Raw genomic sequence first — 22,188 nt, 5'->3', positions numbered from 1 at the left:
AAAAAAAAAAAAGCAAACTGAGCTAGGGATTTACCTCTATGGTAGAGCACTTGCCTAGCATGTGTGAGTCCCTGGGTTGATCCCTAGCACTGGAAAAAAAAAATCAGCTTTTTGTACAAACTGGAAGACAAGAGATTTGGAACATTTCTTGAGTCACATTAGACAAGAAACCAAAAAGTAACGTGTTTAGGAATACGTTCCCCAAACACCCGCTCAACTGGGAACTCAAATGCCTGATGCTATCTGGATTCTTTACCAGAAGCTGACAGAGCTCAGAAATGTGCCAGAGCAGTGATGAGCCTGCTCCCTCCGCTGCTTTTATCTTCATGCTGGAGCCCAGAGTGTGGGTTTCATAGTGACCTGGAGGGCAAGGACATGCAGTATAGAATATGAGGCCCAACTCTGAGTCCATCAGAAGGAACACCCAAAGAGTTGTTTTTTTTTTTTTTTTTAATTTTTCTTAGCTGATTGGAAAGATAAAACAACTAGTCTCTAAAATCTTTAATTTATTTAAATCACATAAAAGTATTCCAAAGCCATAGGCATGATTATTTCCCAATAGAATCAAGAAGATTTTCAGTGTAGAAAACATCTCACGGAGATTTGAAATGTTTCACCTGTCATAAGCAACCAGAATTGACTCAGCCTTAGAGGACATTGCAGCTAAGCATGGGTTGTGCATCCCTCCTCCATGTCTCAGCTGACCATCCCTCTGGATGGTGGACACGCTCCTGAACAGCACCCCATCCAGAGGGATGGTCCACCTGGGCACTCACTAACCTGCTACTAAGTCAGCACAGCATTTACTTGCCTTTGACCCTTTCCCTGTGGAACATGACTTTTAGTACAAGCTCACGCAGTGAAACCACTATTAGTGTCGTAAAAGCAGCCTGTCTTCTGTTACAACCAAGAGGCAGCAGTGGTGGTCAGGGGTGGGGGTGAGGGCTAGGGGGCTTCTGAGTGCTGCCCACTGGGCTCACTCTCCCGCCATTCCTCTGTTCATGCTGGCTCAGTGTGTCCAGGTGGGTTTTCTTTTCTGGATAAAGGCCTTGATTCCCTCCTGTGCATCCCCCAGGGCCAGGTTGTCCACCATGGCCTGGGAGGTGAGGTGGTAGGCTGTACCAAGATCCTGGGTCAGCTGCTTGTAGAACATGGCCTTGCCCAGAGACATCACGGGGCGGCTCAAGGAGGCGATCTTCCTGGCTATTCGCATGGTCTCTTCCTCCAGCTGCTCTTCTGGCACGACTTTGCTGAGCAGCCCATGGAGCAAGGCCTGCTGAGCAGAGATGGGCTCCCCAGTGCAAAGCATCTCCAAGGCGACCTGAGGGAGGAAGCAGGCGAGGTCACGAAGGCACCCTTGGTACCCTGCTGCCACTTCAGGCCCCCTTTCCATTCCACTCTCTTGAGGCTGTTGCTCTCCTCGCTTAAACTACACCTCAGCCAGTTATCTGCTTCTCAAATGACATGTCATCCACCACCCCTGATGTTGTCAATACCCTGACTCCTGCCAGGGACGAGATCAGATCTTTCCAAGAGCAAAGAAAAGTAGCCAGGGAGGGGAAAGGACTCCGGTCCTGCACAGATCAGACCACTGACTCTCTCGGAGTCAGGAGATTCCACCTGCCTCTTTCAAGAGCCAAGCACAGGACAGTGGCCCATCTGATGGGAGTCCACTGCAAACATGCTGCAGAGAGGCCCATTACCTGCCACAAACCAATGCAGGGGGCGGTCTCCACCCGGAGACAATCCACAGGTACTGTTACCTCTATATGACCCAAAAGAACACCCTCCAGTCGGGGAGAAGAGGGAAGGACATTTAAAGAAAACGTCTTCCAGGATCAGATGTAGAACCTAGCATGTCCTTAACTTGCAATCAGGTAAGAGGTGACAGGGACAGGATGGCTCTGCCCTCCCACAGCCCTTTCCACAGATGTCAAGGCTGTGGAAAGAGGGAGTACCCCTCACTCTCTGCCTGGTCTTCTATTCAACAGCCTGTCACAAACTGGACCTGGATCTGTAAGTCCTCCATAAAGAGGAGTCCCCAGGTGCAGGGGGCACAGCGCAGGGGAACCTTCCCCTCCCCACACTTTTCACTCCCTCTCTGGTAGCATCTTTGTTGTTCCTTAAACTCGCCAAGTGTGCGGTCACCTCAGGGTCCTGTTTTTGCTGTTCCCTGTGCCTGGACGTCCTCTCCCAGGTGTCCTCATGGCCTGAATCTTCATCTCAGTCTCTGCTCGTGTATCGCCTTATCCATGACCCTCCAGGATCGCAACATTAGAATTGTCAGATAACCCCCAACACTGTCCCCCTTTCTGGCTCTATTTTTATCTTTCCTGCTTCTCATCATTTAGCACACTGTATATTTTACATGCTTATTTGTTGATGGTTTATTTGTTGATTTGCTAGCATGTAAACTTTGCTAGAACAGGAAATGTACTTATTTATTTCATAGTGTTCTAAATACTTGTGAAGGCAGGCAGCCAGGCAAGAGTTGGCTATTGGTGGCACCGAGGACACGCCAAAAAGGTGCTACCACTTCCACCTGGCTCTTTCTCTTAGGCTGCTTAGTCTGGGAACCTGGCCACACAGAGGGGTTGTGCTAAATGAGCCAGCTGACAACCCCCACTGAGGCTCAGCTGAGGGGCCGCCTCAATAGCACCTTCAGATGAGTCCCCCAGCAGAGGCCATGGCACTGTGGAGCAGAGATAAGCCTTGGTGGCTGAGCCCGTCCAAATTGCCAATTCATGAGCTAACCAAGTTATTGTTGTTTTGAGCTACGAAGTTGTGGGTGGCTTGTTGTGCAGTAATAGATAACTAGAATTGCTTGCTATATGAATTTAGGAACCATTGGCCTTTAGAGCAACCTTGGTGATAATGACATTGTGGGCCAGAGAAGTTTTTGTTGTGTGGAACTGTTCTGGGTATGTAGGCAGTTCAGCAACATCCCTGACATTTGCCTGCTAGTTGTGACAATTAAAAAAAAAAAAAATGTCTCCAGATATTGCCATGTGTCCCTGAGACCAGAACTGCTCCTGGTTTAGAACCACTGATCTAGATGGTCTCTCTGTCATGAGACTATATTGGATCACCTAGGGATCAAGATTTGATGGAGAGGAGAGGCCAGAAACCTGGCCAGAGGGCCTCTTCTCTATTCAGTGCCCGTGGAATCCCCACCCACTGGACTGGCAGTCAGGGACAGGTGATGTTGGTGTAAAGTTAAGGCCGTGGACTAAATCCCAACTTCTACTCTTTCAGAGAAGTAATCTGTTGGAGGGAGTGGGAATGTGACACCGTACGTTGCTTCGGGCAGACGACCAGAAAGAGCACCATCAGGGATGCCTGTCTGAACCCCTGGCTGAACATGGAGCTAAAAACTGGGTCCTGCTATTAATGGCTACTGAACTTGACCCTGCTGAAGACACCCAGGGGGTCACAGCAGCAGGAGCAGGACAACATTCTGCTCCATCTCTGCCCCAGATCCTTAAGTCAGCTGGGACCCAGAGTAGAAGTCAAAGTAGAAAATTGTCACTGCATAGCTAAGTGGCCTTTTTCCTTCATCGACACATGTGGCTCTTGAGGAATTCATGGGCACCACGTAATGGGAAGTGGCCACCTGAAAAATGCATGCCACATTGGAAAAAACTAACCAAACAACAAAGAACAAGAGCCGGTCAGGCCCTGAGTCCTTCATCACTTGGCATGACCAAGATCTCAAATGAGTTTCAAAGAGTAGTTGAGAATGGGATCAGAGCTGGGAGAGAAAATGGTAGCAGTGCCCCTTCCTGGCTGGCTCAGCAGAGGGCATTTATTCCTTCCCATGCAGTGGGAATGGCAGTTTGGGCTGATGATTTGTCCGTGGGCACTGTCCCCTTATCAGGCACCTTCTGGCAGATGCCCTTCTCAGTGACTCTTTTTCCTTTCATGTTGCTCTGCCTCCCCTGAGTCTCCCTTTCTCTCTGTTCACCTTGTCCAGGGCCCCACTGTGCCATTTTAAATCACCTGGCAGCCTCAGATATTGGAGATCGACAGGATTCCAGGTGTGCCAAGACAGTTTCAGTGCAAACCTTTGGAGTTCAAGCATGGGGCAGGCTGCAGGCAGGGGTCCACACCTGCTGGGTGCCCAGCCTCTGAAAGACCCTGGGGCAAATTGCTTGTCACCTCGCACTTCCTCAACAGGAACCCGTGGGTACAAATGACTGTCTCCTAGGATTGTTGTGAAGAAGAGCTAACTGATGTTGACAGGGCATACTGTCACATCAAGTGCAATGGAGATGCTAGGAAAAATGGTTCATTTGGGCAAAACATGGATCAGAAGAAATCGTGATGATTTGCTTGCAGGAGACAAGTGCAACGGACTTGGCATGAACCATGTATATGAAGGAAGGTGACCGGCTTCTGTGAGGGGGAACTCGAATCACACGTCCTCTGGTTCATTCCTTCAACAATATCTGTATAGAGAACCTACTGTAGTCAAGTGCTGTGCTATGGACTGAGAGGTGGCCCCCTGCCAAGTTTATAAGTTGAAGCCCTATGTCCCAGCATGATGGTATTTGGAAATTTGGTCTAAAAGGAGGTAATACAGGTTAAACGAGGTCATAAGGAAGGAAGGGGTCCCTATATGATGGGATTGGTGTCCTTATGAGAAGAGACACCAAAGCTCACTCACTCTCCACCATATGGGGGGCACAGTGTGAAGGTGGTGTTTGTTATGGCAGCCAGAGCTAATCCACAGGAATACTATATATATATATATATCTTAATTCTGGAGCGACTCCAAAAACTTGCTTAAAACAGTGAAAATAGGGCTGGGGTCATGGCTCAGGGGTAGAGCACTTGTCTAGCATGTGTGAGGCACAGGGTTCGATTCTCAGCACTGCATATAAATAAATAAAGATCCATTGACAACTAAAAATAAAAATAAAAAAGCGAAAATAGCTAATAAATCTCTAAGTTGAATCACTTCCAGAGAAAGTGGAATTCTACCTCCTGGAGATGCAGGAATAGTGCAGAACCCTCATTTGTCAGGCAGAGAAAGTTCTGCTTACAGTAGAAGCAAGAATTCAACAATCTCTTACATTCTTTTCTGCATTAAAGATCCTAATGTTATTATAGGACCTCTAAAAGTAAACAAGCAGGAAATGAACTTGAGCTATTACATGAGGGATTTCAACTAAATAGAAAAACGATTTTCCCTCACCCTTCAATTAGCCAATTAGAGAAGGACAAGCAGCCAGACATACAGACTTCTGCCAGCCTGCAGTATTGTGATGATTAAAGGTAACAGATGTAAAACTCATGATGCAGTGCTGGGTGCTCAGTCAGTGCCCAATAAATGCAGCAGCTAATATTCCTATGACTCTCTGACGTTGGCTTCTAGGCACTGAAGTCCTGGAAAGGGGATGATTGTTTGAAGCAGGGGTGTCACAGGGCTCCCTTAAGTAACACAGCTGACAGGATTGTGTACTATAGCACCCTGGGTTATCTCTCCTCACACTGTGCCCTTTGAATGTGCATGGTGTCCTAGTCCATTCAGGCTGTTATAAGACAGAATACCATCAACTGGGAAGTTCATCAGCCACAGAAATTTATTTTTCACAATTCTGGAAGCTGGAAAATCCAAGATCAAGTTAAAATCAGACTTGGGGTCCTGTGAGAACCTTCCAGGTTCATAGACTGATATTTTCTCCCTATGTCCTCATGGGGAAAATGGGCAGGACAGCTGTGTGGGGCCCCTTTTATAAGGGCACTAACCCCATTCATGAGGGCCCCACCATCGTGACCTCAACACCTCCCAAAGCCTCACCTTCTAAGGCGATCATCACTTTGGCGATCAGGTTTCATCGTAAGAAGTTGGGGGAACAGGAGCATTCAGACCATAGCGCTTGTCTCCCAGGATGCAAGGTGGCAGGGAGGAAGTGAGCACTGGAGGAAAGGGGAGGGGAAACAGAGCAGAACCCACAGGTGTGCACACGTGTTCCCGCTCACCCACAGCACTGGCAGTGCCAGTGCATAGGAGCCACCAGGAGGCAAGCTCCAGAGAAGAAGCATTCCCAGTGGAGGGTCATGGGCCTAACCCAACTGGGAACACAAGAAGCGTTCCTGAAACTCTTCTAGGAGCTCTTGAGCTGCATGTTCTCTAAGGCTGTACCTCCCAAGCCCTGATGTCCCTACCAGTCACTGCTAATCTGCAGTCCGTCTGCAGCAGGCCTGAGATGCTGCCTACCTCAGGCTTTCTGCTGAGCAGTAACAGACAGCGGCAGAGAGCCAACACTCTTTCCTGCTTGGAAATTCTACCCTGTTCCCATTAGACTCTTAGGAAATCAGATTCACACAGACACATGAAATTAAAATGCATAAACGGTTGGAAGCAAGGGCTCCTACCATGGTGAAAGGACTGGTTTGGGAAGTGATTTTTAGTTTTTCTCTTGCTCTCCGGGGATAACTGACTGTGTATTTATGAATGAGGCCTGCCCTGACTGGGGAGGGCAACAGCTGTACCAGGCTGGGTACCCATATGGCTCAATGAAGAGGCATTATTTAACTCATGCCAAAGGAGAGAAGCACTTCACAAATGAGCAAGATCATTCATGCCCAGACTCAGTCTGGTTTGACCACAAGGGCAGTTAGTTCACAGTCTAGGACACAGCCAAGCAGGTTCCCAGAGTGACCAGCAGAGGGCACTAGTCAACCACACATGTCCTCAGCCTGTGTGAAAAGGGTTGGGACTTCCAGTCCAGTCCAATTTGCAAAAGCACCTGCTCCCTACCTGAGAAGGAACAGAGGGACTTACACACTTGCTCCACAGACCTGTGTGTAATGTGCTAGCATGAGTGTAATCAAGAAAAGATGATAGTGCTTTTCGCTGGGTTTAGATTTTTTCGGTCAGGCTTAGTTGTTTTTTTTTTTTTAATATTTATTTTTTAGTTGTAAGTGGACACATACTTTTATTTTATTTTATTTTTTATGTGGTGCTGAGGATCGAACCCAATGCCCCATGCATGCTAGGAGAGCTCTCTGCCACTGAGCCACAGCCCCAGGCTTATATTTTATGAATCCCAAATGTTTCTTCCTAAAGCAGGACACACATGCCACCTCTGCAGATCCAGAAACCTGGCAAAGGTCTTACGTTCTGACTGTTCCTCCTAAAAATTCCCTCTATCAATGCTGCAATAATCACTAATGAGCCATTTCTGCTCATTAGTGTTGACCCCAAATCATATTCCAGATTCATGCCCCCAAGTAGTCCAGTATTAATGAGTCCATTGCGACAGGACTATGAACTGTTTTCAGCTGCTGATTAGGGAAAAAAAAAAAACACAAAAAAACTGAGGTTTTGAGTCAAGTGACTCAGAAGCTTTCTGGGGGTCAGAGCACAAGACCCAGAATCTGAGTTAGACAATTCAGGAGATTCTTTGCCCCATCCTCTGGGAGGCCTGGCTCTTTGACCAAACTGTCTCTGGGAGGGAAAAGCCACCTTGATTCTTACAACCTCCCTGTACCTTCATCTGTCACACTGGACAACTGTACAATGAGGTTCTGAGAACTGGGCTTCCTGGATCGTAAGTCCTACCTTTTTTTTTTTTTTTTTTTTGGTCACATTTACCCCTCTATCTTCTCAAAAACTAATTTAAAATTTCATTAATATGATACAGTGTTAAGTTTCTAATAAGCCTTGATTTCAAAAGTTTATTTTAAGAAAAAATGGGTTTTTATCCTGACACTATGACTGATTTAAAGGTTTCAAATGCTTTACCATGGAACCTTCCAGCAAGTCAGGTGTTGAAGAGGATGCACAGCTACCTGGCAGTACACCTGCTTTTTGGTATGCAAAGTCTTCATGATTTGATTTGCAGCTAGAATATAGTTAATTAGTGAGCTCTGTCAATAGATTTGCAATACATCTTAATTTAACACACTGGCAAGAAGTAGCAACCTCAAAAACACTTAGTGAATGAATATCTATACATTTAGAGAAAACATTGATCTTGACAGAATAAAAAAGTCCCATTGTTGGAGGACATTTTAGCAAGCTATCACCTTTTGCAGTGTGGATCCCACTTCCTGGTAATTTTCTAAGGTGTACATGCTTGTGGGTGTCTGTTTTCATAATCTGCTCATAAACACACATCTCTATAAAAACTCATAAGGAGGCAATATAGAAGAAAGGAGTGTTCCCTAATTTTCTTGGCCTTATTTGATTGATTCCTCTTGGGTCTCATTTCTTTTGAGCCTGAGGTATGTCAGCAGATGCTAATTTTGTAGTTGTTGCTAGAATAGATAATATATTCTAGAAAGCAATCTAGTTCCTTACTTGCCATATTTATGACTTTGCCCCCCTTTTATAGATTTCCAACTGAGAACGAGGATGCACTTCTCCTAGAACAAAGGCATTGTGGGTATACACGTAAGGGATGCTCAGTAAATATTATTTTATGATATTTTCAGGAAGGAAGAAAGCTTTGAGGTGAAAATGGACTTCACTGTAGTCAGCAAAGAAAAGACAACTTTATAACATGTCCCCTTCTCAGACAGATTCAACACACCATGCACAGGATATTCATGTTCCTGAAATGCAACCACAGTTAACTAGATACACTCAGTAAATCATCTACTGGATCCTTTCTGGAACAAGAAAGGTTGTCCACATGTGGCTGACTAGTGACACCATTCCAGCCTCTTGATTCTGGAAGTATATAGGCACGCTATGGTATTTCATGGTCAACCATTCAGTGCAATGAAACTCAGCCTCCACTGCATTTCAAATAAAATTACAAAAATAATGTCTGTGCAAGGAAAACAAACAAACTGAAAAACCTAACTAGTCATACTGAGGGGCATGTAAGATTGAAATGTGGTAAATTCACAAATTGATATCCAGTGTGAGAAGCTACGGAGGAGCAAGCAGTCGCCTCTCCCTCTCTGACATTATAAGGAACACTTGGCACATCCAGCCAAAGAGCCTTTGGGCAGAATATCCTGATACAATTAGTACTTTTTATAAGCTAATTCTCACAGGGCTAGAGAAAAAATTAGAAAGAGGTCAAGAAGATGAGTTACCTTTCTGGGCACTGCTCTCCCCAAGGCGACCCCAGGGGTGGAGCAGAAGAGCCCCACGTTCACCCCTGGAGTGGCGAAAGAGGACTTGTCGCTGGCCACGGCAATGTCGCAGCTGGCAACCAGCTGACAACCGGCCGCTGTGGCCAAGCCATTGATCATGGCAATGATGGGGACCGGGTGGTTCCGGATCAGCATCATGACCTGCAGAAGGAGACACACCCACTTCACTTGCATGCAGAGTCAGGAGCCACGTTAATACCTGTTATTTTATATGACTTTTCTGTTTCCAGAACAATTTTCATATGATTCTATGCAAAAAAGAATGCGAGCACTAACTTGTACTAGATATCCACGCTGAAGCATCTTTTGGTCTTTCTGGGAGCTCCATGTGGAAGGAACCCCATTTGGTAGCAAGGACATGAAGCTCAGAGGGTGGAAATCACTTGGCTCAGGCCAGTGAGGGGAGTGGAAGCCACGGGCTGAGCCCAGCTCTGTGAGGGGGTCCCCTCCGCCTTCTTCCCCAGCACTCCCACTAAAAGCAGTGTGGATTTTTGTCTCTGGGGAACAAACAAAAGCTTTCACAAATAGTTCTGTTCTCCCTGTGCCTGTGTGAAGCCCCTGTGTTAAAAGTCTGAAACTGGTATTTGGTGCTTCCTTGAAAAATTAAGGTGGAAAAGGACTTGAAGGCAATTTCCTTAGTAATTACTTCTCAAATTACCACCATGAATGCTCTCTCAGTTCTATTAAAATGGGGAGAAGGGGACACCCCGCTGTCATCAAAATAAACAAAATTCTTGAAACAGCCATTGGCACCGAGAGGGGAGACCAAAGTGTGCTCATGTGACCTTCACCGCATAAATTGCCAGAACTTTAACTTATTTTTGCAGCTTATTTTTTTCTTGATGCTCTAAACAGATTGTGTTGCTATGGCAACTTCAATTTCTAAATCATTGCTCTTTGAACCTTGGCAGAGAGGAAGGGAAGAGAGGAACCAAATCTGGGTTTTTCCCCAAGGCGGCAATTCAAAGAAAAATGACCTTCATGATTTGAAGATTTTTGCTTAGGAAACTTATTTTTTTATATTCATAAACATTTGAAATTGGATAGCTTTTTTTTCTAAAATAACCAGTGACACAGGCGCTGAATAATGACATTTTGATCAGGTACAGACTGTGTATAGGACGGTGGTCCCATAAGGTAGAAATGGAGGGGCTGGGGTTGTGGCTCAGTGGTGGAGCGCTTGTCTAGTGTGTGTGAGGCATTGGGTTTGATCCTCAGCACCACATATAAACAAACAAACAAATAAATAAATAAAGGTATTGCATCCATCTACAACTAAAAATATATATTTTTAAAAAGATATTAATGGAGCTGGGAAATTCCTGTCATCTGGTGACCCCGTAGCTATCATAACACCATAGTGCAAAGCACTGCTCATGAGTCTGGGGTGATGCTGGGGTCAGCTGGCCTACTGCACTACATATGCTAAGGAAGCACTGCACACAGAATTGGGCACAGTACATAATGCTTGGCAAAGACAAAAAACAGCTGCTATTGCTCGATGTTCAGTATACACACTTTAAAAATTATGTTTGGTGCTGATGATAGAACCTGGGGCTTTGTGCATGCTAAGCACGTGGTCTACCATTGAGTGTGTCCCCAGCTCCCAGTTGTACTCTTTTATTAGTATTTTAGAGTGCACTCCTCCTATTTTTTAAAAAGCAAATTTACAGTAAAACTATATGCTACGTTACATAGGTGGCAGCCTCATGCACCTTGAGGTTATCTCGTCTCTTGTGCTTGATTAGTCTTGTGCCATTTTACTTTTCATGGTCTTGGGTGCAATGGGCTGTACCATACCTATACGCCACATAGCCTGGGTGGACAGTGGGCTATGTGTCTAGGATTGTGCAAGTTCACTCTACGATGTCAGTCCAATGGTGAGATCACCTAACAGCACATTTCTCAGATCTGTCCCCATCATGAAATGATACACGACTATATTTAAGGCTAGCACATCATATTTCATAGTAGTCTTTTTTTAACCTTTTTTTGGGGGGGTCATTTTTTAGAGAATCTGCTAGATACTAATAACTAATCTTCCCATAAATATGCATGCATGCACGTACACACATACCTGTACACAAAACTGCTCATGAGTTGAGCAGGGTCGTGCACTTTAGAAAAAGGGTGGGGGTGGGCTTGTGATGAACTCATTCCCATGAACTGGAATAATGAAGGAAAGAATTCATAAGACCTTCTAAAGTCTTGCTGCCAAGAAAAGAAGTTTTGTTTAGTTCTGAATTTTGTTGTTCTCTTGTCCAGGAGTTACTTGTGAAAAGCCAGTCAATTGGGTTTAGAGTTGAACAGCCTACGTGTCCTGTCTGCCATCTGTGAAGGACCAGGATTTCAAAAACTGGATAGAGAAATACTTGGGTTATATGGTCCATATTCAACAACATTAAAAATGCTTATACATTTGAACTAGGGATTATACTTCTAAGATAATAGGTATAAAGCTCCGAGGTCAAACATGCTCACCAAATCATTATTTTACAATAGGAAAAAAACCTTTTAAATAATACAACTATATGAAAATAAGTAAATGGCTGCTATCATTGGGATGAGTGTCCCCCAAGAGTCCATTATTTAAAGGTTTGGTCCTGTGGCTGGGGTGGTGGCTCAGTGGTAGAGCGCTTGCTTAGCATGTGTGAGGCACTGGGTTTGATTCTCAGGATTGCATATAAAAAACCATAAAATAAAAGTCCATTGAAAACTTAAGAAAAAAAAAAAAAAAACAGTTTGGTGCTCAGGTGGTGCCGTTGGGAGGGGAGAGGACCTGTGAGAGGGAGGCCCTTGTGGGAAGTCATTGGTGGCACGCCCTCAAAAGGACTATAGAACCCTGGTCTCTTTCTCGTTCTTTGCTTAATGACTCCTCATGTGATCGGTTTGTTCTGACACAAATTCCCTGCCACTGCCACTCAGCGTCCTCATCAAAGGCCCAAAGCAATGGACTTGAATTTCCAGAACCAGGAGGTAAACAAACCTTTTCTCTTAATAAGTTAATTGCCTTAAGTATTCAATTATAGTACTACAAAGTGACGAAAACACTGGCTATGTAAACTCAACTAAATCCACTTAACAGAATGCAGCATTGTCGGTGGTGATGGTTAATTATTTTCTAAGGGAAACACCAGCTTGGCCATCCGGGCTCATGTAGTGGTCTGGAGGCAGCCTCCTGGAATGGGAGGCCCTATCTATCTGTCACTTACTTTCTGCCTAATCCTGGATGAATCACCTAACCCTTCAATTTTCACATCTGCAAAATCAGGATAATATCAGTACCAACCATATGAAACATGGTGATTATATAAATTAATATGTCTAGAGTACTCCAAATATTACCTGAAACATTCAGTTCTTTTTTTTTCCTGTTCTTTTTTTGTAGTTGTAGATGGACAGCATGCCTTTTATTTTATTATTTATTTTTATATAGTGCTAAGGACCCAACCCAGTGCCTCACACATGCTAGGCAAGTGCTCTACCACTGAGCCCCAGCCCCAGCCCTGGAACATTACAATACACAATTATATACTCTAATCACACCTATATGTGATTATTCAGACAAATAGGTACATAGGGAAAAGTATTAAAAATAAATGCAGCAAAATATTAGTTACAGGGGCTGGGGTTGTGGCTCAGTGGTAGGGCACTTGCCTAGCATGTGTGAGGCACTGGGTTTGATTCTCAGCACAGCATATAAATAAATGAATAAAATAAAGGTCCAACTAAAAAAGAAAAACACATAAAATATTAGTTACAGTTTTCTCTAGGTAGTATGATTATTGGGACAGAATGAATTCGGTATTTCATTGTTCAGTTCATGCATGAAAAAATTTGATTTTGGAAATGGCATTAGTAATTTATTTTTTTTCTTTGTTTTTCTAAATTTTCCAAAATTTTCTGTAATGAATACTTATAATTTTTATAATTAGAAATATTTTAAATAAAGTTAGAAGGCAAAGGGAACCTAGATAATAAGTAAAGATAATCAAACTCTTGGTCATCAGTTATACCTCTGCTCTCACCTTCCAGAAGTAAGTACTGGTTTGGGTTCTACTTTAGAATGTGACATGATGTGCAGGCTGGCCCACCTGCGTTTAAAAGCACTATTAAGAGTTCCAAGTTATTTGGAAAAATGAGAGACTTTGTCCCACTGTCATTTCACTGATGGTGTGTAAGAAGAAAGAGAAGCATCTCCCTGAGGATGAAGTTTCCGTCAAATTTCAACAGGCATAAGAAGAAAGACTGATGATAAGCCTCTTGGGTGAGCCATCAGTGCTCCAGAAGGTCACTTTAGCTATTCTGTAACCAGGTTCTTCTTATTCTCCTTCTTAATTTGCCCTCCTCTTAATTTGTAAATAATTAACCATCATAGAGCACTTGGGGTCTGTAACAAATTTCCTAGAGTTTTTAGATGGCAAGCTAATTCAGATGCCTCTATCTTCCTTTCTAAAATCAAATTTTCTCGTGCATGAATTGAACAATGAAATATCGAGCTCATTCTGTTCCAATCTGCTTGTTGATTACACTTGGAAATTGAAAACTTGCACAAGTTCGTCGTGCTCGTATTTATTCAAGACGATCTGAATTTCTTAGAGATTGTGTTAAAGAAATCAATTCCATAGAACTCCTATTTCACTTTTAGGGCTAGGTCCCATTTATGTGTTGTCTTTCCCAGTGAGCCAGAGGCAGCCATAGAGTGGAAGCTTCCAAGAAACCGTCTTGGACTTGATCCTCTGAAGAAGCCCTGGCTGCTTCCCATGAGGCCCTTTGCCAACTTGTTCAGATCTCAGCTCATTGACATACTGCAGCAGAGTGATAAAAGCTGTCCCTTTAGGGAGGGCAGGAGGTGCTCCTGGTTCTCTTAATGTGTTTTAATTTTAACCACACACACAGGGTACTAGTAGAAGACTACTTTTTAGTCTGGGCACTGTGGTGCATGCCTGAAATCCCAGTGGCTTGGGAGGCTGAGGCAAGAGGATTGCTAGTTCAAAGCCAGCCTCAGCAGCTTGGTGAGGCCCTAAGCAACTCAGTGAGATCCTGTCTTTAAATAAAATGCAAAATAGGACTGGAGATGTAGCTCAGTGGTCCAGTGCCCCTGAGTTCAATACCCAGTACCAAAAAAAAAAAAAAAGAGAGAGAGAAAAGAAAAAGAAAATATCAAGATATCAAGTGTTGGCAAACTGTTGCATAAACATTAATAACATAGCAAACAAAAGCCTCAGTCCGAGCCCTAGCTTGCTTCCGCCTCCCCATGAAGCTTCAGGTAAACCACTTTTCCAGTTTGTCCTTCCATGAAATGAGAAAAGTATAATCTGATCTGCCTGTGGGTTTCTGGAAGGACAAAGAAAACCAATGGTTGTCAAGAACGTGTCTATAACTCCTTCCTCTTTGCCTCTGTCTTGTCTGCATGGTAGCTGGCATTAAATATTAGTTGAATCATTAACCACCAAATAAACCAACATGTGAAGGAAAGATTAAGTTATCTCAGGGTCAGGTGATGGAATGTTTCACATGTCCTGCTTCCCAAGTAGACTTGCCAGTGTCAGTCTGGCAGGACCCTTTTCCTCTCTATATTTTCCTTAGTATTATGCTTGAAGTAGCATAAGTAAATGCTCATGAAACAAACAATGTGTTATCTAAAGTTGGATTCTATATTCAATTTTTTATTATCCAAGGGTTGAATTAACACATTTATAAATCAACCAAAGTTTTTTTTTTTTTAAAAACCCTTTTCTTCCTCTAGTTATTGGCAATTTTTCTCCTTAATATGGTAAAAGGAGCAGAAAACAAGTAAAATTGAAGAGGTTAATTTTCCTCCGAGGCAGTGGTGATTATAAAGATTGGTTAATTTATTTAAACAATTATTATCATTTCTAGTTACAAATATTCTCTTTCCCATTAACAGGGTTGTTTTAATTTAAACATTTTAAAATTATCATTGCTTTAGGTCCTTCCTCCCTAAAGATGTACATTCTTATTCTTCCCTCTTGCTCAAAACCTGGACACCAAGGCACTTGCTCACGGTGCTGGACCTGGCTACAGAGAACCATTGGGTAATTTATTTTCTTTGGCACATAAAACCAGTAGCAAATTATGGTCACTTCTTAAAAGTATAATCCAAATAATTGCTGGGATGAAGGATTCACCGGTGACCGTGGTGGACAGGTTTCCTAGATAAAATCTGATCTGTAAACAAGGAGGCTGACCCAGGGTCTCAGGTTTGCAATGTCCACGCTTACCCTGGCTTACCTCAGAACAGATCCGAAACACTTCCACGTGATGATCATGGCCTTGCTCTTCTGTTAATTCCCTTAAATCATGACCAGAGGAAAACACAGGGCCCTCAGCTGTAAATGTTTCCAAGTGAGAAAAGAAAAGATGTCAACAGCAGGGGCAGATCACTCACTCATTTATCTACTGAGCAACTTTAATAACCAATCATATCTATGCAGAGAAAATGGCACAAGTTTAATAAGAATACTCTCGGGGCATGTGGAAAGTTACAGCCAGAATACTGTGATGGAAACACAAAGTGAAAGGTTTTGGTGACCAAGGGGAAGGCACTTGTTTATTTATTTTCAGTACTGGGGATTGAACCCAAGGGTGCTCTTTCCCTGAGCTACATCCCCAGTCCATTTTTTCTTTTTTTCTTTTGAGGCAGGGTCTTGCTAAATTGCTGAGGCTGGCCTCAAACTTTTGATCCTCCTGCCCTAGCCTCTGGAATGGCTGGAATTACAGGAGTGCACCACAGTGCCTGGTAGGAAGGTACTTATAACAGAGATAACTGTCCCTCCAGTGTCCGGCTTCTGTTTTTGGACTCCGTCTCGCCTGAGTGAACCAACTCACACAGGTCCTTGAAAACCACCATACCTTAGAAAATGTGCTTGTCATTTAGCATACAGGTGAAGGACACTCACAGGGGTTGAATCAGGAAGGTCAGAGTGTGAAAAAAGCTTGGGAACCATCTGGCTCAAGCTCTTTGTTTTACGGAGGGAGTGGAGGAGGTGGCTGCCCCCACTGTCATCTGCAACAAAATGCCATTCTACAGGTCAGCGGTGAACACTTTCTCATATTGATTGCCCTTTGGTTGTGGTTATTTGGACAGGCAATATATCACCTTTCCATGGGGGAGAAAGTAGTGTAGTTAAGAAGTTAGTGGCCATTTCTGCATCCAGGTTATACCTCACTCAGGTGCTGGATTCTACTAGTTCTAATTTTGTTTTCCTTCACCATATAAAACAGCTGAAAATTTCTATTTGGCCATTGCTAAGAAGGTAACATTTGGAGTATCTGCCTCCAGAAATATGATTCTTGATTTACAAAACAGACAAACAAAGCATCATAGAGCATTATCGTTATATTTTTCTGGAGTTCTTCCTTTGATTTTTTTTTTTTTTGTACCAGAGATTGAACTCAGGGGTGCTTAACCACTGAGCCACATCTCCAACTCTTTTTAAAATTTTAGACAAGGTCTCACTAAGTTGTTGAGGCTGGCTTCAAACTTGCAATCCTCCTGCCTCAGCCTCCCAAAGGGCTGAGATTATAGACATGCACCATTGCTCCTGACTTGGGGTTCTTCAAAATGCTGACATTACTGTTATTTGTACCACCATCAGCATCACATAAGAAGATAACTCTGTAAAAACTCCTACTGGAAAAAAAGCAAGGGAAGAAAGAGATGAGCAAATTGCAGCATGCTTTCTGGGACCATTAAAGATGACCCTGTGGATATTGGGTACAAGGCTTGGTAAGAACGGAAAAGACAAATATATCAAATGTTTGAACAACCAGGTCCTAGCTGACTGTGATTCACCAGAAGGATTAATGATTAAATTCATTTTGTAAAGTCCATGAAGAAATTGATTCTCTGATTTTTTTTTTTTTTTTAGTTGTTAGGGAAGAAACCCAGGACCTCATGCATGCTAGGTAAACAGTCCACCACTGAGCTATAGTGCCAGTTCTGATTTGATAGGAAGACCAGCATAGCAAAGTCCCACAATGCTTAGTATTTACTAAAGAGGAAAAAACACCTGTTTTCACTGAACAGGAATCTTTGCTACAAATTTCACACTAATAGTGTTAGGACCAAGTCCCCAGGTACTCAAGCGTTTTCCACATCAAATATCTTTCAAAGGAACTTCAAAAACAATTCTCCAGTTAAGTAGGGAATGCCCTAGTTAACCAAAAAATCTTAAGGCACCTCCTCTGGGCACCGTGGGCCACTAAGGACAGACAAATACCTGAAATGATAATGACTTTCAGATCTTTGCTTTCAGCTTCATGAAGAATGTCATTTTGGAGAGATTTCAGCATTTCAAGTGACAGTGCATTCCTCTTCTTTGGATTGCTCAAGACAATATTCCTGTGAAACACATTTTATAATCCCTGGGTCATGCACCAGTCAGAACAAGTGAGGACCCCTGTGATTCCTTTCTAATTTGGGAGCTTTTAAAATCCAAGGGAAAAAAAGAAGTTTTGATGCTTAGTGCCAATTTTGTGTCCGTCAGCTCTCTGGAGTTACAGCTAAGTCAAAACAAAACAAAGACTTCCTGAATTGCAGGCTGGTTTTTCTCCCTCACCCCTTGATTTGTTTCTCCTTTCCCCCACATTTGCTGTCAGAAACAGGACTGCCACCTCCACAGAAGGGGCAAGTCACAACAATTCCAAACTCATCTCCGCCCATGGAGGATGTGAGTTTGGTATGACAGTGACAGCAGCCCGAGAAATGTGACAAACAGTGCCTACCTTCAACTTATTTCCTGGTGCTGTTCTTCACAATAAGGTTAGGAAAGGAGCCAAGAATGAAAATGCTCCCCAAACTCCTCCCACTCATCCCAAAGAAAAGGCAGCTGAGGTGCCACCGCCAATATGCACATATGAATGACAGCGATTTTTAAAAAATCTGTCTGACAGTGGCGTCCCATAATTCTGCAAAATAATTTGCATTGTCTGAGAATGGGATAATGTATGTAGGAAAAAGAAAACCTACCAGAAGAGGGTGGACATTTCACTTCACAAAAAGCTGGCGTTCAGAGGGGCTGTTTGCAATTTGAAAATATCGCACATGCTGAATAAAACAACCTGTATCATTTCCTTCCATGGAAATGTCTTTATTTTTTGCTCTTATAAGAAACGGGCAATGAATCAAACACGAGATTATTGTTACATATTTTAAATTTCCTATCAGTCTCCACCTACACATGCTTTCTGCCTTCCTTATTCTGTTTTGAATCTGATATTCCCATTGCTATGCAGTCAACTTGGCTTCTCCAGAAATAGCATTCTGTGCCATAGCATTTTGGAAAGCAACTTTGATGACTGAATTTATTTCAAGGCAGTGACCATTTTCTTTGGAATACCATTTCAGTTTTGCTGCAGTTCTCAGGTGGCTGTGATATTGTTTTCTTTCTCAAAAAGATATTCTCCCATATGTACAAAGATTACAACTGATCTGCTGACAGACTTCCAGACCTATATTTGGGGTAGTGGTGGCGGAGAGCTGCTTATTACGTTCCAATGGAATAACGAGTGTGCTCACTGTAATACATACAAAAAGCTGCCATCCCACTGGTGACACATGCTTAAATTAAATTCTAAGGCCTTAGGCAAAATTGTGCAGAAAGATTCCAGTCTGAATGCCCTTGCTGTATGCACCGTAGTATCGGTTCCCGAGTGTCCCATTAATCCTTTGTGCACACATTACACACACTGTCAGAGTGTTCTAAATTGTGAAGTTCAACCAAGTTGAAAAGTGTTCCCACCACTCCACTGAAAATCTTCTCACTGGTCATCTCCTAATTGCCAGAAGCAAACTCGCTGGCCATCTGGATCACTTTCTCTTCCTGGAAATATTCCTTCTTTTCTGTGGGTTTTTAATTTCTAATTTTTTTTTATTAGGTCCTTCTCTGGCCAACCCCTGTTGACTACTTTCACAAGCACTTAGCCTTCAGTTATCCCCTAAATGCTGGCAATCCTGAGTTCCATCCTTTGCCCTCTTGTTCTATAGGGTCTTGCCAGGCAATTTCATCAATGACCTTGACTTCAGCTGCTCCATCTATGCTGACAGCTCCCAGTCATTAGCCCTGGTTCAGGCCTCTCTCTAGAAGCCAAGATATGCATGTTCACTCAGATGTCTACTAGACAGCTCCACCTAGGTATTCCTGGGGCATCTTCCTCTCACTCCTGGACTTGCCCCTCTTCTCTTTCTCTTATCTCAGTGCTGCTGCTCAATTGCCCAAGCCAGAACCTGAAAGTCATTCTAGACTTCTATCCTTTCCTTACTCTACCAGCCATCAAACCCTGTTCATAATATCTCCTAAAAATCTTACCATTCCAAACTCTCCCAGTGGCTGTCTTGGTTCAAAGCATCTGATGCCTCACATAAAAAGCGTCACCTACACCACCAAATCTACAAGGAAATTTCTTTCAGAATGAGTCACCACCAGGACATGCAACATAAATGTAGAGGCAAGAGCTATAAATGTCTGGATGATCTGCTGAAGATCATTGCTATAAACCACAGGAAGATCTGTGAAGTGAGGAACAGTCATGTCCACACATAGGAGACACTCAATAAATGTCAAATGAATTAGTGACAAAACTGCGTGTATGGCTTTCATAGCAATTCCATCAATCACAGTGGACTGACAACACATTGGCTCAGTGCCATTTCTCCATTAGATATGTAAAAATGTTGGGAACACAGAAGCAGCAGAGGGAATTCTGTCTGATTCCTGGTGATCCAACCTCCTGGCAAGTGGCCTTGAACAAGCAGTCACCTCTCTGAAAGTTGACTTCACTGTTAAACAGTTGTAATGTTATCTACCTTGCAGACCCTTGTAAAAATTAGGGATAAGGAATGCAGAGTGCCTGGTACAACACTCCATTCATAGTTGGCTCTTACTACCTGATGGCAGTATTGCCGTGAGGCACAGTTTTGAAAAGGGGCCGTTGAGGTGACCAAGTTGGTTGGGCCCACTAACAGTACCTAACACTACCGCTTTGACACTTGATTTGGGGTTTCCTTCCTAATATATGATTCCTAGAAATTATGATAGATTGCTCTAATCACTTCCCTTTCAGATTCATGTTTAATTCTGGAGAACTCAATCAGTACTTTCTTGTTAACTGGTTGCCATTACAGAAGTCAGGCTCCTGATCAGATATCTCCAGATGTATAGCAGCAGGACTGCCCTTAGAAACAGGAAAAAAGATCCTGTGTGGGCCTTGCACTTTGGAACACTGCTCTGGTCTTCTTCTGGCAATGTTCCTATTTGTCCCTACTAAGGGACAAGGAGTCCACAGGGCATGGGGTCACTCCCCTTCCAAGCCCCCCAACAGTTATAGAGATTCTAGAATTCCCTGCCCCTGTGCTGGGTTCCCCTAAGCCCAAGGATGATCAAGAACAATCATGTGCAGGAAGTGAGGGGATGGAGGGAATATGGGCATGCTGGCCCCAGAGATCTGAGACCCCTGGCAGGGCAGCAGGGCAGGGATGGAGGAAATGTAGGGGTGCAAGGAGCTGGGAAGAACTAGAAAAAGCCACAGGCCAGCGGTGACTCTCCACTCCGAGGGGGGAACACCTAGGAGTATGAGGATTATAAATTCAAACACTGCCGTCCATGTCTGAAGGGATACTTGTCAGGGTGGGAGAATAAAAACACTTAAACAGCTTGATTTGAAACTTTAAAATTTTGAAACTTGCCTCCTTTTGTTTAGGGTCAGGACTGCACAATCTGTACTACTCCACTGTCTAGTTGGCAGTTTGTGCACAGAAATGTTGGTAAGGTTTTTAGGCTTGTTGCTCAAAAGGGCAGCGCTCAGACCGGTGTATCCTTTATACTCTTTGGCCTGCTTTCGCCTCAGCACTTATGGGCGAGGGCTCAGGAGCCACTCAGCTTAGTCTACCGTCACCCCGGAGCCAGGCCAAGCTTGTGAGGGTCCCGAGCCCTCTTGTGAAGGGCTTTCTCGAAGGCCCTGGCAGCGGTGGGCGCACTCAGAGCTGGCAAATCAGCCCTAGCGTGGCGAGGCCGTCCCGGGCTGTCCATTTACGTCACTCCCGCGTGTGTCTTGCTAGTGTGCCCAGGCAAGGGACAGTAATAAACTCAGTATGTAAGCAGGGATTCCTCCCCCAAGGAGATTTATCGGCCAGATTCGGCGGTGACGGACAATCGCCGGGTCAGTGGCGGCGAGGGTAGACCTGGCTGCCTGCCCAGCGCTCGGCGGACTCAGCGGGTGCCTGCTCTGCTCTGCTCTCCGGAGTCCTGGCCCCCAGCCCCCCGGGAGAGCCCCGTGCACGGCCCGCGGGCTGACCTGATGCCGTCCCGCTGCCGCGCGCTGGTGAGCCGCGGCTCGGACTCTGGCGGCCCGGTTGCCGCCAGCCCCCGGCTGCAGAAGCCAGCAGCGTGCAGGGTCCACGCGCGGCGCAGGAGCCAGCCGGGCCCCTTCACCCCGAAGGCCCATAGGCCGGCGACGAGGGCCATGGCAGCCAGAGAGCGGCCTGAGAGGCCACAGAAGATACGTGTCCAGGGGTGCAAGCTGCGACTCGGCAGGCGACGGGCGAGACCCTAGCGGGACCAACAGGCTAGGCCCAGGCCTTGCCGTTATTCCACTCTCAGGCTGGACTCTGCACCGTCCCGCCCCAGGCCGCCCGCCCTCTGGCCCCCGCCGCGCCTGCCACCCCTATCACTGGGCCCCCAGGATGCCCCGCCCCGGAATGCCCCGCCTCCAGGCGCCCGTAGTCCCTCCCGCCCCGCCCCAGGATGCCCCGCCCCAGGCCGCCCCGCCCCCAGGATGCCCAGCCCCGGGACGCCCCACCCCCGGAATGCCCCGCCCCAGGTGGCCCCTCCCCAGGATGCCCTGCCCAGGTCGTTCCGTCCTCCTGAAGCCCCGCCCCCAGAACACCCTGTGCACCAGTGTTCCTGATCCTAGGTCTCCGGGCTCTGCTCTGGCTGCAGCGCTGCGGGTGAAGTACCCCGTAGACTAGCTCCGCTGTTTGGTTTAGCAAGGTTGAGAAAGCGTTTAAGGCAGGAGAAGACTGGGTCAGCTTGTTTCTTTTTGCACAAA

The 22,188-nt window shown here is 44.8% G+C and overlaps 1 protein-coding gene across 1 annotated transcript; it reads right to left on the bottom strand.

Moving 5' to 3' along the window:
* Window positions 1-489: 489 nt before the first annotated feature.
* Window positions 490-21,775, bottom strand: Echdc3 (enoyl-CoA hydratase domain containing 3). Its single transcript, XM_027944804.2, has 5 exons — window positions 21,436-21,775; window positions 17,364-17,485; window positions 15,373-15,470; window positions 9,058-9,258; window positions 490-1,321 (listed from the first exon to the last, which is right to left on the bottom strand). The coding sequence occupies exons 1-5, from the start codon at window positions 21,603-21,605 to the stop codon at window positions 1,010-1,012; spliced, it is 903 nt and encodes a 300-aa protein (XP_027800605.1). The 5' UTR covers window positions 21,606-21,775; the 3' UTR covers window positions 490-1,009.
* Window positions 21,776-22,188: the final 413 nt, after the last annotated feature.

This window comes from Marmota flaviventris, chromosome 12 (genome assembly GCF_047511675.1).
Source record: "Marmota flaviventris isolate mMarFla1 chromosome 12, mMarFla1.hap1, whole genome shotgun sequence".
NCBI classification, from domain to species: Eukaryota; Metazoa; Chordata; class Mammalia; order Rodentia; family Sciuridae; genus Marmota; species Marmota flaviventris.
The sequence above is the reverse complement of the archived record's forward strand: the minus strand, read 5'-3'. Positions and strand labels throughout refer to the sequence as shown.